Below are 18453 nucleotides of genomic sequence, written 5' to 3'. Positions count from 1 at the left end.
ATTTTATTGCAAGAAATTTAGATATTGTGAATAATCTAGATTTTGATTGTTGAATAAGTGAAAAAGATGATGAATCTGAAGACAGAGAAGGAATGCACTTTTGTTTTTATGCACTTTTATTGCATCTAAGTATATTCCTAGAATGTGTAATTTTTTTCTTCCCCTCCCTCTCTCCCTCCCCCACCTGGCTGTTTTTGCTGTCTGTGTCCATTTCTCTTTTTTGTCTTATCTTCTCTTCTTCCTCTAGGATTCATCAGGATTTGATCTTGGGGACCTCTGATGTGGAGAGAGTTTCCCTGTCAATTGTGCTGCCTCAGTTCCCAGTCTCTGCTGCACTTCACCTTGACTCTCCCTTTGTCTCTTTTGTTGCATCATCATCTTGCTGCATGACTCACTTATGCTGGCACTCACTCACCATGCAGGCACTCAGCTTGCTGTGTGGCCACTTGGCTCACCACTTGGGCACTGGCTCACTGCATGAGCACAGGCTCATGAAGCAGGCACTAGCATGGGCACTTGGCTCACCATGCAGGCACTTGGCTCACCATACAGACACTTGGCTTGCCATGTGGGCACTGGCTCATCATGCAGGCACACTTTATCTTCTTCTTTTTCCCCAGGAGGCCCCAAGGATCAAACCTGGGTCCTCTCATATTGTAGGTGCAGGCCCTATCACCTGAGCCACATCTGCTTCCCCAGAAATTGTAATTTTTAAAAATTTATTTATTTTAAAGAAACTTTAGATTACATAAATGTTACATAAAAAATATAGGGGATTCCCATATGCCCCATTCCCTATCCCTCTCACACTTTCCCACACCAACAACATTGTTCATTAGTGTGGTGCATTTGTTACGATTGATGAACACATATTGGAGCATTGCCATTAAGGATGGATTATAGTTTACATTATAGTTTAGACTCTGTTCTGCACAATTTTGTAAGTTATGACAAAATATGTAATGGCCTGTATCAATCACTGCAATGTCATGCAGGACAATTCCAACGTCCCCAAAATGTCCCAATATTACACCTATTTTACCCTCTTCCTCCCCTCAGAACCTCTGGTTGCCACTGCCTCCACATCAATGATAAAATTTCTTCCATCGCTAGAAAAATAATAAGTATATAGTAGATAATAGTAAGTCTACTCTAGTCCATTGTTATTCTCCAATCTTGAGAATTTTGGGATGGTGATGACCGCTCTGTCTCTAATTGAGAGGAGACAAAGATCATATGGGGTAGATGGGTGGAACTCTCTTGCTTGCAGTTGCAGACTCCCTCTGTTCTTTGGTAGGGTATTGTCCATCATCATCATCATTTTAGTTGTCTTGGGTGAGTCCAACACACTGGAGAGTAGGTGCTGCAACTCTGCTGAGATTCAAGGCCCAACTGGCACATGGGTGGACAAAAATAGTACTAACTATAGGTTCCAATAAAAGGGACAGAAGAGCCATGTGTAGGGAAACCACAAATGAGTCCAACTCTGCCACATTGGGGAGCATTATTTCGAAGGTAAGGCCCACTGGCAGGGTGCCAAACTCTTGAGCTGTCTTCCCTTCCTGTAGTTTCAGGATGTCTCTAGATACCTCAGGAGTCCCATTATTTGAGGCAATATTTATTGTGGCAGTCAATAAGATCCTGCTGAGATGTGCATAAGGAAAACTCCGGAATGACCACCCAACTCATTTTGAAATCTCTTAGCCATAAAAACCCTTTGTATTTACCATTTCTCCCTTATGCTCAAGGTCTTTTTCCAGGTGCATTGGTAGTTGGCACTTGGTAGTAATCCCTCAGTGCCAGGGAGGCTCATCCCTCAGAGTCATGTCCCAAACTGGGGGAATGTAGTACATTTATATGGTGGGCCAGGCTTAGAGAGAGGACATATTTGAGCAACAAGGAGGCCCTCAGGTGGTAACTTTCAGGCAACATGTAATAATAGACTTAAGTTTCAATTTCAGAAGAAAAGGCTCATAAGTACAATCATCAATATCAAGGGCTTGGTGCTATGGTCCATCCTCCTTCACTATTTTTTGGATGCTTACTACATTATTAAAAGATTATCCATCATTACTGTTTGGGATTTCTAATTTTACTCCTAGTATTATGTGCTGGCTAGAGTGATTGATCCCAATTATCAAGGGTGATTGAATTGTTGCTGCATGTTGGGGACACAGAGGTCAATGTCTGCATCCTCCAGGGATTCTTAGTATTTCAATGTCCAACAGTAAAGATGATTAGAAACTACAGTAAAAGAAAAAGTCATTACTACTGAGGACTCCACCCACCAGGAATGAACATTGTGTCACCTCACTGGTTCTGGGATCACCATCTTTTTCCCTTTTTTCCCTTAGTGTTACTGGAAGTGACATCTTCCTGTAGTTGATAATCTCAGGGTTACCTTAACATATTTTTTCTCTTTCAGTCTTTCAACACCTACATCCACAATCCTGTGTTAAATTTTCCTTGTTTAAAATACCTGGTGCTTTAATTGTACAGATTTTCTATTTGGGGCGACAGTTGCACAACATTGTGGATGGAACAGCAGCAATGAATTCTGTTTGAATGTTGTTGGAAGGGAAGATTTTATGTTATATCTATATGTTGCTTGAATAGAAATAAAAAAACAAGGTAGGATTGAACAACATAGAGAGAGAAACTAAAGTAATGATGGACTATAGATCATAGTACAGTGAGAAAAACATTCTTTTATCAATTTTAACAAGTTTCCATACTAAGGCAAAGTGTTAATAATAGGGGAGGAATATGAAAACAAAAACAAAAACAAGAACAAAACCAAAATCAAACCTGGTATTATTTCTGTTTCCTAACTTGACTCTAACTTACTTACAAGCTATATAGTCTTTTTCAGACTTAATCAGTACAGGGGCATTAGCACATGAAATAAAGTGTTAAAACTTACTGCAAAATGGTGTGTTAGGCAGAATCTAAGGAAGACAGCAAAGATAAATGATGATTGATATAACAAATAAGTGCATCTACAGCTACAACATACACAGATTCTTTCTATTGTAGTAAGTAAAGTAGAGTAGGACGACTCACCCTTTCTAACTAAAAGTTAAACAGAGGAAATGTGTGAGAATGATTCAGAAGTTAAGCGCTGTGGTGTTTTTCTAAGAAGCTATATTTCCTTAACTCTTTTTTCATACTGTACTTTTCGGCACTATTATTTCACTACAGAAAATATCTTATGTCATTTGGCCTTCTTGAGTTCACCAAACAGCAAAATTAACCTTTGTGTATTCATTGTTTGGGCATGATATTGCAGGATTCATTTTTTCACTTAACACAAATTTATTGAGTAACTACAATGTGCGAGTACTGCGCTGGGTGTACAGCAGTGTACAAAACAGACCCCAAAGTTTACATTCTCATGAGGACAGACAGACAAAGGACAGATTTAAGTAACATTTTCTTTGGCCAATCTTGACATACCGTAAATAAAATACCTTCCTTCATTCTGCCATCTGGTCATACCTACAAGATCCACATGCATTTGTAAAAAAATCCTTTTTAATTAAATTGTTGTCATCTATGGTGTTGTAGGGTCTCAGAAAGCATTACAAAAAGAGTCATCTTTCAACATCTATGGACAGTCACTTGACAGTGTGTGTTATATATAGAAAATAATAATTCTATATTTTTACTTGCATTCAAAATAGTATACAATGGAAAATCTTGTAAATTGTTCTAAGATAATCAGCTTTTAAAATCATTACTCTGGAAGGAAGAGATTTATGAACTATCAGTTACAAATTATAAATACATTGAAAAACATTTGTGATTTCCATTGAATATAAAATCAGATCACTGGTGGTGGAATCCTTTTGGGCATGTTTTTGATCTGTTGGATTAACTGTCTGTGCTTGGGAATGATTATCTACATAATCAGGGCTGGTCATCTCCCTTTGGCCATATTGGAGAAATATGCACACACATTATTTTCTTTATTATTTGTTATGCAAATTTTATGTCATCTCAGCTTTATTTTATATTAAAATTACTTAATGCAGAACATGCCATTTCCTTATTACTTTAAATGCAAAAACAGTCTATTGGTGTGTGATATTCTAGTAAGATTTTAGAGTCTTTTGATATTTAGAGATAACCAAGTTCAGTCAACTGTACAATAAGAACAAAAGTATCTCTTAAAGTCAGGTCCTTTAAAGATTTCAATGGATAGGTAAATAATGTCAAGTGTAATTATGTCTGTTCACTATCAGATAACATTTTATAGTCTGTTATTTTCATTCATTCACCCAATTTTCCAGCCATAATGAATGGATGTACTTTATATGACCAACCCTGTGAGAGCAATAGAGATGTGCTAAGACTGCTCCTGTCCTCAAAGTCTTACAAGAGAGCAAGCAGTGATCAAACTTAAAAACAGTGTGGTGGGTTGAAGCTGTATGTTCTCCAGAAAAACAATTTCTTCAATTTAATCCATTGTTGTTGGTGTGGACCTATTATAAAAAGGACCTTTTCGTGAGGCTATTTCAGTTAAAGTGTGGCCCACATCAATCAGGATGGATCTTAATCTTCTTACTGTAGTCATTTATAAATAGAATGAATTTAGAGAATGAGAGAGAAAGTCACAGACAGAGCAGCCAGAAGCCAAAATCAATGGAAGAGAGGGACCAGTAGATTCTACCATGTGTCTTGCCATGTGATAAGCTAAGGAACAAGTGTTGCTGTCAGTCAGCCCCATAATCCCATGGTCTTGAGGAGAAAGCACTGCCTTGAAAATGCCTTGATTTGGACATTTGCTCGGCCTCAAAACTATATGTTAATAAATGCCCATCATTTAGGACAATCTACTTCATGGTATTTACTTAAGTAGAATAAAAAACTAAAATTAATGGTTAAAATCAACATTTGAATAGTGATTTAGATCCTTCAAAGCTTGGACTCTTGTGATCCCATGAGAGTGTGGTAGAATATTGGTGGATGTTTTTGTTCATAATATGAAAGTGTGGTAGAGGATGTTGAGTCTTTTCAAAGTCTCTGCTAGTATGTTATCAAAGTTGGGACATGAACCCAATGGTCTTGGGTTCTCGCTGCCTCTCTGCCAAAGGAGGAATAACACATACAAAGTGTTCCTTTCAGTCATATTTTCTCATCAGTCATATTTTCTGGCTGGAGAGATCAAAGTTGGCTTCTTGGAGTTGGATGACATTGCGGCTTCCTAAATGGCAAATGCAGTGTTTAATCCATGACCTCACATTCACTGTGAGGACATTCTCTTGCCGAAGAGCTTCCCCAAGGCAGCCTTCATGTCCTGGTTTCTCAGACTATAGATGAAAGGATTTAGCATTGGGGTCACTGCCACATACATTACAGTTATCACTGCATCCTTCAGGCTGTCACTGGTCAGAGGGCGAAAATACATGGCCATCACTGTCCCATAATACAAAGAAACAACAGTGAGGTGGGAGCCACAGGTGGAGAAGGCTTTGAGCACGCCTTTGGTGGATGGAACCCGTAAGACAGTGGAGAAGACCATAATGTAGGATATAATGATGCATATTAATGGCACGGAGAAAGCACTAGCTCCCATGTACAAGACTTTCACATTAAGGTGGATGTCAGAGCAGGACAACTTGAGCAAAGCTTTAATGTCACAGTAAAAATTGGCCACTTCCTGGTTGTTGCAGAAGGACAGACTGGCTGTGAGTAGAGTGTGCGGCAGGGAATTGGCCATTCCGATCACCCAAGGCCCAACAACAAGCAGGAAACAAGACCTTGGGTTCATAATTGTTGTGTAATGAAGAGGGCGGCTGATGGCCACAGCACGATCATATGCCATCACAGCTAAGATATAGCTGTCAGTATTAGCCAAGAAAAGCATGAAACACATTTGCGTTATGCATCCCCTAAAGGAGATGGCTCTGTTGCCAAAGAGATGGTTTGTGAGCATGTTAGGGACAGTTACAGATGAGAAAAAGATGTCAACCAAGGAGAGGTTGGCAAGGAAAAAGTACATGGGGTTGTGAAGACGAACATTAGAATGAATGGCGCAGATGATGAGCAGGTTTCCCATCAGTGTGATGGGGTAAATGAACAGGAAGAGGGCGAAGAAGAAATCTTCCTGTGCCTGCTGACTGCTAATTCCCAGGAGGATGAAATACAAGGTAGTGGACTGGTTTTCTTTCCTCATGGCTCCTTCAGCATGAAAAGGGAGGAGAATCCAGAATTGTTAGTGAAGTTGCTGTCATGATTTCCTTATCCATCACCTTTAATTCAGGGATCAGCATTTACTAAATCCAGGCAGAGACAATATATGGGGAATAAATCCCCATCGGTCAGTGGGACTGTCAGATACCCTTGGACGTTCAAGTGTAGAAATGAACATTCTGTACATCAGAGCTGGCCATTATCTGATTTTCCAGCACCACCACCCAAGACACTCAGATTTTGAGCACTAAAGGAATAATTATGTTTTCTTATTTCATGTGCTACACACTTTGTTAGGCATCATGGAAAAATAAGAAAATATATGATTAGTACTGTTTATTCATCAATCTATTCAACCTATAAAGACACATCTAACTCTCAAGTACCTTATAGCTTAATGCTGAAGCCAGAATCACACTCAGATCTTATACAAGATAAGGTAAGTACTGCATTCAGATTCTTGGGCCAAACACTCCTGTGCCTAGGCTATGTCAGTATAGGGAACAGTCTGGACAATTAAGAATTGTTTCACTGACCAAACTCAGATCAAACCAGAGCCCAAGAGATAACGGTGTCTATACCGGCATTGGGAGATTGTAAATCACATAATAATTCAGTTTATTTAGGTAACTATAAAACCAGAAAGTGAACGTCCTTCCCGTGTGTCCCATTTTTAAAAACTCTCACTATCTCCTTTGATAGTCTTTATCTCTTAATTACAAAGCTTTCCTCTTTGATCACCTGTTCCCATTCCTCATTATTTCTTTTGGTGACTTCTTTAACTCTATTGTGACTTCTTCCCCTGGCTTGCCTATGACTCTCAGGTCTTTGTCTTTAGGCTGAATCTGTCTTTCCCATATTTCCTAGTTCAGTCATCCTGCCACCATGTATCTTGAAGCCCCTTATTCTACATTCAACAATGCAGGTTTTTTTCTGCAAGGGAAAACTATGTATTTTTTTATTTTCAACTCCTTCAGAAGAATTACTGTGCAATTTTTTTCATTGTAAGCATCATGGAGTTTTTAAAATAAATAACTTTTTGGGAAGCGGATGTGGCTCAATGGATAGAGAGTCCACCTATTATATAGGAGGTCCAGGGTTCAAACCCAGGGCCTGCTGGCCCATGTGGTGAGCTGGCCCATGCACAGTGCTGCCACACACAAGGAGTGCCCTGCCATTCAGTGTCCCCCACGTAGGGGTGCCCCACATGCAAGGAGTGTGCCCCACAAGGAGAGCTGCCCTGAGCAAATAAAAGCAGTCTGCCAAGCAGTGGCACTGAACAAACGGAGAGCTGACATAGCAAGATGATGCAACAAAAAAGAGACACAGATTCCCTGTGATGCTGACAAGAATGCAAGTGGACACAGAAGACAGAGAGAGCAGACAACCGGGGGTGGGGGGGGTGGGGGGGGAAGGGGATGATGGTGGGGAGAAAGAAATAAAAAACAAATCTTAAAAAAAAAACTTTTAAAAGAAAAGTTGCAGATTTACAGAAAAATCATGCAGAAAATACAGAGTAGGCTAAGAGGTTTGCACTCAATGTTAACTTAAGGTGTATTTCTTGGGTTCCCTGCATGTGAGATACTCACCAGCACATTCACCCAGTTTATCCCTCACTTCTGCTTCTGACCTTGTTGATTTTTCATTTAAAAGAAAGCTTTTATAATTCAACATTCTATTTCTTTCTCAATGACCAATATCCTGGGCTTCCTCAATTCTCGCTTTCTTTTTCTTAACCTGGATGAAAATTACAAGGAGTCACAAGTGGAATAAGCCTTTGTCTCAGTTTATTCTATTTTATGGCATCATCTAACACCAAGAATACCTATTTGAGACTGCCACATAGGAGAGAAGTGAAACTTTACTTTTATTATTTATTTATTTTTCGTATTAATAAATGATGCCCCTTCAAGATATTTCCATTTAAGTATTTGAAAGCAAAGCAGAAAATAGATAAAATTCACAGAAAATATGGTTGTCTGCATAGGAAATCCAATGGAATCTGTAGATGAACTAAGTGAGTTCAAGGAGATTTGTGGAATAAATCAATATTAAAAAATCAATACTTTTGGACTATAAAGTATAATAATATATTAATATTCTTCCAGCATTGTTATAAAAGGAAAATATGCTAAGTAAAAGAATTAGACACAAAGTACTATATATTGTTAGATTCCATATACAAAATGTAAATGCAAACAAATTTACAGAGACAGAAAAAATCAATACTGTTCTTATAGTAAGAGCAAGTCTTTAGAAAATAATTATAAGAAATATTGCTATTTCCAAAAGTGGAAATTTTAAGGCATATAAAATAATTCTAGTAAAAGAGGTCCAAGAGTGGTATAAAAAATTGTAAAATTTTCCTGTAAGTTAAAAAAGAGTACCCAATTAAATGGGAGATAAATAATGTTAATGAATAAGAAGACTGAATGTAGCTAAATGTCAATTCTCTGACATTTAATCTATTAAATTATGCAATCCCAATGAAAATAACACAGGTGTCTTTTAAACATGAATCTTAACAAATTGATCTTAAAATTCATGTGGCAAATCAAGCACCCAGAAGAAATAAGAACACTTGACATAAAAAAGAAAGAGGTAATAAATGTCCTGATAGATATTGAAGTTTTTTACTAGGGTTTTAACTACGATATCTCAAACAGTGGAAAAGGACAGACACAGTGACTGCGAATTTGTCCCATGTAGTAGACTAGTGAGTCAAGTAATACTAGAAGTCTATAAATGACATGGGTTGGTCTGGTAAAAGCCAGGAGAGGATGGATGAGTATTTAGTAAATTGTGCTGGGCCAACTGGGGACCTACATATAAATGGATACAGAGATCTTTTCCTAAAGGATTAACTATGAATGGCAAATGTCAAAAATTTTAGAGGATAATTGTTTATTGGTATCAGGATAGGAATTTATTTCTTATACTATGCACAAATGCACAAAACATGGAGAGAAATTTTTGTAAAATTTGATTACCTTAAAATTAAAACTGTGTGTTTGAAAATGACACCAAAAAGGAGGGTGATTGAGAAGGCATGTGTTGCAAAAGGTATTTGCTACACATACAACTAAGAAAGGATTTATATTCAGAATATCTAAGAGTTTTACACAATAATGAGAAAAAGAAAAAAAACCCAGTAGGAGATAGTGAGCAGAGAATTGAAGAGGCAAGTGAGAAAAAAAGAAACTGGTGTGTCCAAAAAACAAACAAAAACAGATGTTCAAGCTCTTCAGAAATGAGAAATGCAAACTGAAACAAATTCGTGTTAAATCCTTCAATTTGGAACTTGTGTAAATGATTAAGAATTTTCAATGTTAGGGAAGAAGGTGAAAAATGGAAACATATGCCCTCCTGATAAGACTCTAAATTAGTAGAACCACTTTGAAAACAATCCCTTGTGAAGCTAAAAATTCATACACCTGTGACCCAGCAATTTCACTTTTAGGTTTGACCCTGGAGAAACTCTAGTACTGATGGACAGGAAGATTTTCACAAGGAGGTGTACCATCATATAGAATTCTTACAAGTTGTCTAGCATGAGGAATGGGTCATATATCATGTCGATTTCTTACGAATGAATTCTGGAGAGGATTAAAATGAATGAGTTCACACGAATAAATCAAGAAAACATAATGTGATGGAAATAAAGCAAGTTGCTGAAAAATAAGTACCATATCACATAATATATGTAAATGTTAACATTTAAAATAACACACACATATGTAATAAAAGTTTAATTTTTGAATGGGCCTACATTACCGACTTCAGGATAGCAGTGATGTCTGGCTGGAGAGGGGAAATGTAAGATTTTGGATTGGAACAAAGTGGGTTTCAATTGTATGTTTTGTATTTATTTTCAAAAGTCTTTTGGAGCAAATATGATCAAATTCCACATGTTAAATCTAGAGTTCTTATGTTATTTTCTTTGTCTTTCTGACTTTTTAAAACTATCACAAAAAGCACATTTAGTTTAACATGCAGATTTCACAGGTTTGGGTGATACCTGAGTCCACAATGTGGACATGGAGCAGGGTGATTCAATCATATAACACTGAGGTAGGAGAGAGAGGGTGGCTTGTAAACAGGGCAGAATAAATGGGAGTTTATTTACACTGAGGAGAGGGATCCAGGGGCTGTTGTGTCCTGCTAAGAGAGAAGGATGCAATGGAAGAAAGGGTCTGATTAAAGCAGGGGGCTCTAAATCCAGGCAGCTGTGAGTTTGGATTGAAATTCAAAGCAACATTATTCTTGTGAGGACGTGTTGGAGCGGGTGTGATATATTTATTAAATAATACACAGTATAGTGTGGACTTAGTAAGGATCTGTGGTTTTCATCTGACTGTCAAAGGGGTCTGAGGAACAAAAAAGATTAAGAACCCATGCATTAGAGGAAGCAAATAGTAAGTGGATACAAATAGGGATAGAATTGAACGGTCTTTCGCTCCTGTAATTTAACTGTCCAGGTCATTATTTGAGTACACCCATGCTTTGACCCTATGATGCTCTCCAACCTCTTAATCTCTTTTGTCTAGTCAGCTCAGTTCAGGCAATTTTATCTCCCCAACTGCACTCTAGGGTCACCTACCCTTTCAACTGGCAGAGAAACCACACACCTGGGCTAGACTTCATGATCCTCAATTCTTTTTGGACCCAGACAGTTCTTCTGCAATCCTGCCTCTGTCCATTATCCACTGCAGAGTTTCAAAGCCTTTGCCACTCTCCTGAAACTCATCACAAACCTCTATATGAGAACTTTCCCAGAAACCTGGGTGTCACTTCCTTCATCTCTTCGAAAAAATAAAACCAGTGAGGGAACATTTTTAACTTCTCCCTTGCATGTAATTTGCACACACCTAATTCCATCATAAAAGAAGCACAGTCATTCAGCATGCGCTCATTTTTGTTCCCTTCTGTTTCCTCAATAATTTGCTCCATCACTTCTCTCAGAGACTATATTTTCTCTCTCAATATCTGCCTCAATGCTTTTTCCTTTTGTTAGTTGTTCAGACATTTCTAGCTCACACCACATTTCTTCTGTCTTTCCTTTCTCAGGTCTTCATGGAGATATCTGCTTAATGGACCCCAAGATAGAAATATAAAAGGCAAATGGGATTTTTCTGTCCCATAAAATCACTCTCTGTCTACCCATCAGCTAATAGTTGGAGTCTGAATTCTTTATCATGGAGATGATACTCAAAGGACAATAGTTCAGACTATTGGATGGTAAATTTAGGAAAAATGTGTCATGTATCTTTATCAGGAGCCGAGGAGACAGGCAGGAGAGTAGGTGGAAATCAGCCAGGAAGAGAATTTTGGGTTTATATTTTGAAGAGTTTTGAAGCAAACAAGGACTTTGTGCATTTTTCATTAGTTAAAAAAAATTACAGTGGTAACTCTAATACCATTTCTTGTAGTAGGGATATCCAAAATTTGTTTAACTTTAATGCAGATATTTGAATGTATAAATTAAATTACTGATGAACAGGGCAACTTTGTGGGATAATAATCTGGTTTAAGGACAATCACACACTGATTTTTTTTAAAAGGACATCTAGATAATGTAAGAAAAATTAGCTCCAGAAATGAAGTAGGTGATATAATTAGAATGGGAACTTAAGAAACAGAAAGAGATTCAGGAGAGAGGCTTTGTGATACAGGGATATAGGATGGGTGGGATGGAGATCCAGTGTCTGTGTTATGAGCAGCGATGATTTCTGCTGAAACTCTGGAGAAAGAGGTAAAAGAACCTTGATCACCGGGGAGAGGAGCAAGGGGAATCATTCACAAGATGCTGGAGGCAGAATGAGAGCCTTGAGTTCACTGGATGGAAGCCAGAATCCCAGGCGATGCTTGACCACTCAAATTCTCCTTCCTGGAAAGCGTTTGTGTTCTGTTATTGCTCTCACGAGTATGATGGTGCAGATGACAGTTACAGGGACAGAAGAGGCCAAGTGTTTCCCCACTAGTATGTGGGGGCAGGAGACAAGGCCAAAGACCTGACTTCTTTATGATTTGAGATCTCCTTGATAGTTCAATGCATCCATGTATTGACAATGAAATAACACAATTTTCTGAAGGGCTGTTAACAGGTACCCCTGAATGTGAAGTGGAGGGTAGCTTTTAGCTCCTTTCCAAGATCACGCAAACACACACTCTCTCTCTCTCTCTCTCTCTCTCTCTCTCTCTCTCTTACACACACACACACACACACACACGGGTTGTGTGCCTGCATCCAAGGGTACATACACACAATATCACGTCAGGAAGTAAAGCTTAGGACTGAGATACTGACATCAGAGCTACCCTTCAGGATCTTGTTTCTCAAACAGTGCCTCAAGGAGGATTGTCAGATAAGATTCAAAGGCTTGATTTCAGCATTCTTTCATTATTGTGACTACATATTCTAGGATATGTAAAGAGGAGGCAAGGAAATCCAAATGCCTGACTGAGGGAAACTTAAGATGGGGAGGGTTATATCCTGATCCCTTTGGTGCTACCCCCATATCTCCCATATTTGACAACTTGGATCCTGGAGTTCGTCCAATCAAGTCCCAAATTTGACATTAGCTCTCTTGGTAACTTTAGGCAAATTGTTTCACCCTTTCTCTTTATCTGATAAATGATATAATAGTTTACTTACCTATTCGGGGTTTCAGAGTCAAAGAGGATCATGCAGTTGCTGACACACGGTAAGTGTCAGTGAAAAATTAGCTCTTGCTGGATAACACTTTCATAAACTTTTCCCCATTGTCCACAGTCCCTACCAGGTGAATCAGTGCTGAGCTCAAGTGAAGTAAACTTCACTCTTCCCCAAATAGGCAATTTATAGACAGCTGATCTAACAGCTGCTAGCACTAGATTTGGGAATATGTGTGCTGGATAAGGGGCCAGTAATGGCCTGAAGAGGTCATCCCTGGTCTTTTCTTTTACCTTGGAGACAGGACTGGTAGGGACGATGAGGTCTAACTGCACAGAAGAATGGACAGGCAAGGCAGTGCTGGGACGTGAAGATGAACGGTCCTGAATACTCCTCAAGGAAGCAGGGGATTCAGAGCAAAGAGCTATCTGGAAATATGAACCAGGTTATAAAGTCTCCCAAAACACAAGTCTCCCAGGTCTTCCTTCAGGCCAAGTCCCAGTAATTGTTGGGGCTCATTTTCACACTCTTCCGGCCGTGCCCTCAGGGACCCTAGTTCCTGTCAAGAGCAATCATTTCCAGAATGTTTCCCAGAGCAAGGCTGGGTGAGGGGGTTTCTAGGAGAGTGAGTCCCCAGGGTCCATGCTCTGGGGTGGCTTTTCTAGATCTTCGTTGGAATGTGGGCCCCTCTCCTTTGCTGTTCAGCACCAAGTTGGAACCTCCTCTTTGGAGCTGCAAAGACTCAGCTACCGTTGAGCTCCTGTGCTTCCTTCTGTCCATACTGAAGCCTTTCTGGTGTTCAGTATAGGAAAAAAAAAGAATTTTATTTCACCTTTACTCTAGGATCTGTCCTGAGAGGATTAGAGTTGGAGATTTTTTTTCCTTTTATCTTGCATGCTGACAGTTCTGTCTTGGATTTTTAATTTTTTTCCTTTTATTTATTTATTTTTGTCTTTATTTATTTTTTAATGTTACATTAAAAAAATATGAGGTCCCATATATACCCCACCCCCTTCACCCCACTCCTCCCCCCCATAACAACAACCTCCTCCATCATCATGAGACATTCATTGCATTTGGTGAATACATCTCTGAGCACCGCTGCACCTCATGGTCAATGGTCCACATCATAGCCCACACTCTCCCACAGTCCACCCAGTGGGCCATGGGAGGACATACAATGTCCGGTAACTGTCCCTGCAGCACCACCCAGGACAACTCCAAGTCCTGAAAACGCCCCCACATCACATCTCTTCCTCCCACTCCCTATCCCCAGCAGCCACCATGGCCACTTTCTCCACACCAATGCCACATTTTCTTCAATTACTAATCTCAATAGTTCATGAATAGAATATCAGTAAGTCCACTCTAATCCATACACTATCCCTCCATCTTGTGGACCTTAGAATGGTTGTGTCCACTCCACATCTATATCAAGAATTGCTGGATGCAATCCTCCTGCTTTCAGTTGTAGGCCCCTTGGGCTCCCTGGTGTGGTGGTTGACCTTCTTCACCTCCATGTTAGATGAGTGGGGTAAGTCCAATAAACCAGAGTGTAGGAGTTGCAAGTCTGTTGAGGCTCAGGGCCTGGCTGTCACATGGTCAGTCCAGATATTCAGGTCCCCTGGGTATACCTTAAACCCCAGCAACAACTATAGTTCCGGTAAAAGTAACAGGAGAGACTTGTGAACAAAGATCACATCTGAGTCCAGCTCCATCACGCAGAAACACAAACTCCAAAGTGGGGCCAACTGACATGGCACTGAACTCCATCTGCCATGACCATAGAACCTGTGGGTCTCTGTTGCCCTCAGAAGAACCAATACCTGGGGTTGTATCTACTTTATCTGCCTCTGGGACTCTGCTCAGGTGTGCATAAGGGCAACCCCTCTGATAACCTCCCGGTTCTTTTTGGAGACTCACAGCCATATAAACCCATTTGTCCTTTCCATTTCCCCCTTTTATGCAGGTCAAAAAGCATTTTTAACTCCTGGTATTATATGTAGACTGAGATATTCTGCTGGTCCGAGTATCCAGGATACATAAAAATGTTTGGATATTTTCATAGTGGTTACAATTGAAAATAACAACCGAGGAAGTGCTGAGTTCCTAGCCAGGGGAGCTCTATCACAGTCCCTAAAGCAACAGCAACAATCCCCCAAGTGCAACGGCAAAGTCCAAAAAAGAAGGAATGTCCAACAATGAGCCCTCGATACTAATGACTATGCTTGTGAGCCTGTACACCTGAAATAAGAACAAGGCCTAGAGCTGCAGGGTGCCTAAGAGTCACTTCCTGAGAGCCTCCGTGTTGCTCAAATGTGGCCGGTCTCAAAGCCAAACTCAGCATGTAAATGTGTTGCCTTCCCCTCAGTGTGGGACATGACTCCCGGGGATGAGCCTCCCTGGCACTGAGGGATTACTATCAAGTACCAGCTGATGATGTAACTAGAAAATGACCTTGAATAAAAGGGTCAACTTGGGCCAGCAGAATATCTCAGTCTACATATAATACCAGGAGTTAAAAATGCTTTTTGACCTGCATAAAAGGGGGAAATGGAAAGGACAAATGGGTTTATATGGCTGTGAGTCTCCAAAAAGAACCGGGAGGTTATCAGAGGGGTTGCCCTTATGCACACCTGAGCAGAGTCCCAGAGGCAGATAAAGTAGATACAACCCCAGGTATTGGTTCTTCTGAGGGCAACAGAGACCCACAGGTTCTATGGTCATGGCAGATGGAGTTCAGTGCCATGTCAGTTGGCCCCACTTTGGAGTTTGTGTTTCTGCGTGATGGAGCTGGACTCAGATGTGATCTTTGTTCACAAGTCTCTCCTGTTACTTTTACCGGAACTATAGTTGTTGCTGGGGTTTAAGGTATACCCAGGGAACCTGAATATCTGGACTGACCATGTGACAGCCAGGCCCTGAGCCTCAACAGACTTGCAACTCCTACACTCTGGTTTATTGGACTTACCCCACTCATCTAACATGGAGGTGAAGAAGGTCAACCACCACACCAGGGAGCCCAAGGGGCCTACAACTGAAAGCAGGAGGATTGCATCCAGCAATTCTTGATATAGATGTGGAGTGGACACAACCATTCTAAGGTCCACAAGATGGAGGGATAGTGTATGGATTAGAGTGGACTTACTGATATTCTATTCATGAACTATTGAGATTAGTAATTGAAGAAAATGTGGCATTGGTGTGGAGAAAGTGGCCATGGTGGCTGCTGGGGATAGGGAGTGGGAGGAAGAGATGTGATGTGGGGGCGTTTTCAGGACTTGGAGTTGTCCTGGGTGGTGCTGCAGGGACAGTTACGGACATTGTATGTCCTCCCATGGCCCACTGGGTGGACTGTGGGAGAGTGTGGGCTATGATGTGGACCATTGACCATGAGGTGCAGCGGTGCTCAGAGATGTATTCACCAAATGCAATGAATGTCTCATGATGATGGAGGAGGTTGTTGTTATGGGGGAAGGAGTGGGGTGAAGGGGATGAGGGGCATATGGGGACCTCATATTTTTTGAATGTAATATTAAAAAAATAAAGAAAAAAAGACAAAAAAACCTGTATGTTAATATATTTTCGTCTTTTAAGCCGATCTCTTTTGTCGTATTTATTTAAGGAATCTAGACACTTAAACAAACATTAAAAATTAATATTTAAATAGTGATTTACATCCTTCAAAGCATGGACACTTGTGATTCTCTAACAGTAATTGGTCAGGGGGCAGAAATACATGCCTATCACTGTGCCATAATACAAAGAAACAATAGTGAGATGGGAGCCACAGGTTGAGAAGGCTTTGAGCACACCTTTGGTGGATGGAACCCGTAAGACAGTGGAGAAGACCTGTACATAAGAGATAATGATGCATTTTTTTTTTTTAGATTTATTTATTTATTTAATCCCCCCCCCCCCCCCCCCGTTTGTCTGTTGTCTTCAGCGGCACAGGAAGTGTGGGCGGCGCCATTCCTGGGCAGGTTGCACTTTGTTTCGTGCTGGGTGGCTCTCCTTACGGGGCACACTCCTTGAGCGTGGGGCTCCCCTATGCGGGGGACACCCCTGCGTGGCAGGGCACTCCTTGCGCGCATCAGCACTGCGCATGGGCTGGCTCCACACGGGTCAAGGAGGCCCGGGGTTTGAACCGCGGACCTCCCATGTGGTAGACGGACGCCCTAACCACTGGGCCAAGTCCGTTTCCCAATGATGCATATTAATGGCACACAGAAGGCACCAGCCCCTAGGTACATCATCTTCACTTTACAATGGATATCAGAACAGGACAATTTGATCAAAGATTTAATGTCACAGTAGAAGTTGGCCACTTCCCGTTTGCTGCAGAAGGACAGACTGGCTGTGAGTAGAGTGTGGGAGAGGGAATTGGCGATTCCAATCACCCAAGACCCAACAACAAGCAGGAAACAAGATCTCGGGTTCATAATTGTTGTGTAATGAAGAGAGCAGCTGATGGCCATGGCACGATCATATGCCATCACAGCCAAAATATAGCTGTCAGTGTTAGCCAAGAAAAGCATGAAATGCATCATTGTTATGCATCCCCTAAAGGAGATGCCTCTGTTGCCCAAAAGATGGTTTGTGAGCATCTTAGGGACAGCTAGAGATGAGAAAAAGATATCAACCAAGGAGAGGTTGGCAAGGATAAAGTACATGGGGTTATGAAGATGAACATAGAAGCAAATGGCCCAGATGATGAGCAGGTTTCCAATCAATGTGGTAGGGTAGATGAACAGGAAGAGGATAAAGTAGAAATCTTCCTGTGCCTGCTGACTGCTAAGTCCCAGGATGATGAAATACAGGGTAGAAGACTGGTTTTCTTTCCTCATGGCTCCTCCAGCATGAAAAGGGGGGATAATCCCGAATTATTAGTGAAGTTGCTATCATGATTTCCTTATCCACCACCTTTCACCCAGTGATCAGCTTTCTCTCTCCCTGCATTTACTAAATCCAGGCAAAGACAATATACGGGGAATATGTCCTCACTGGTCAGTGCGACTAACTGTCAGTTACCTGTCGACATTCTAGTGTAGATATGAGCATTCTGTACATCAGAGCTGGCCATTATCTGCTTTTCCAGTACCGCCTCCCAAAACACTTAGTTTTTGAGTACTTATGGATAATTACGTTTTCTTATGTCATGTGCTACACACTTTGTTAGACTTCATGGAAAAATCATAATATGTGATATGTACAGTTTATTAATCATTTTATTCAACCCATAAAGTCACATCTAACTCTCAAGTGTCTTATAGCCTAATGCTGAAGCCAGAATCACACAAAGATCTTATTATATATGATAAGGAAATTACAGCATTCAGATTCTTTGACCAAACACTCCTGCGCCTGGGATGTGTCAGTACTTTGGTTGAACCAGAGCCCAGGAGACAACAGGTATCTACACTGGCAAAGTGAGATTGCAAATCACACAATCATTGGGTTTATTTAGATCCCTGTAAAGCCAGCACAGTGAATGTTCTCCCCATGTGTCCTATTTTTAAAGAAGACTTTCACTATCTCCTTTGAAAGCATTTACCTCTTGATTATAAAGCTTTTCTCTTTGGCCTGTTCTTTCCATTATTCATTAT

The 18453-nt window shown here is 40.5% G+C and overlaps 2 protein-coding genes across 2 annotated transcripts; both read right to left on the bottom strand.

The window, feature by feature from the left end:
* Window positions 1–5245: 5245 nt before the first annotated feature.
* LOC101441509 (olfactory receptor 1A1-like) lies at window positions 5246–6178 on the bottom strand. The gene has a single exon (XM_004450275.2). The coding sequence runs from the start codon at window positions 6176–6178 to the stop codon at window positions 5246–5248; it is 933 nt and encodes a 310-aa protein (XP_004450332.2).
* Window positions 6179–16555: 10377 nt separating this feature from the next.
* Window positions 16556–17694, bottom strand: LOC105745370 (olfactory receptor 1A1-like). Its single transcript, XM_012522089.2, has 2 exons — window positions 17052–17694; window positions 16556–16713 (listed from the first exon to the last, which is right to left on the bottom strand). The coding sequence occupies exons 1-2, from the start codon at window positions 17692–17694 to the stop codon at window positions 16556–16558; spliced, it is 801 nt and encodes a 266-aa protein (XP_012377543.2).
* Window positions 17695–18453: the final 759 nt, after the last annotated feature.

Source organism: Dasypus novemcinctus, chromosome 21 (assembly GCF_030445035.2).
Source record: "Dasypus novemcinctus isolate mDasNov1 chromosome 21, mDasNov1.1.hap2, whole genome shotgun sequence".
In the NCBI taxonomy this organism is placed as follows: Eukaryota; Metazoa; Chordata; class Mammalia; order Cingulata; family Dasypodidae; genus Dasypus; species Dasypus novemcinctus.
The sequence above is the reverse complement of the archived record's forward strand: the minus strand, read 5'-3'. Positions and strand labels throughout refer to the sequence as shown.

Excerpts from the sequence above, each read along its gene's own strand:
- LOC105745370 (XM_012522089.2), bottom strand. The coding sequence starts at position 17,694 with ATGAGGAAAGAAAACCAGTCTTCTACCCTGTATTTCATCATCCTGGGA. Across the intron at positions 16,714-17,051 it reads GCCATTAATATGCATCATTG|TCTCTTATGTACAGGTCTTC; the intron begins GGAAACGGACTT and ends AATGCATCATTA.
- LOC101441509 (XM_004450275.2), bottom strand. The coding sequence starts at position 6,178 with ATGAGGAAAGAAAACCAGTCCACTACCTTGTATTTCATCCTCCTGGGA.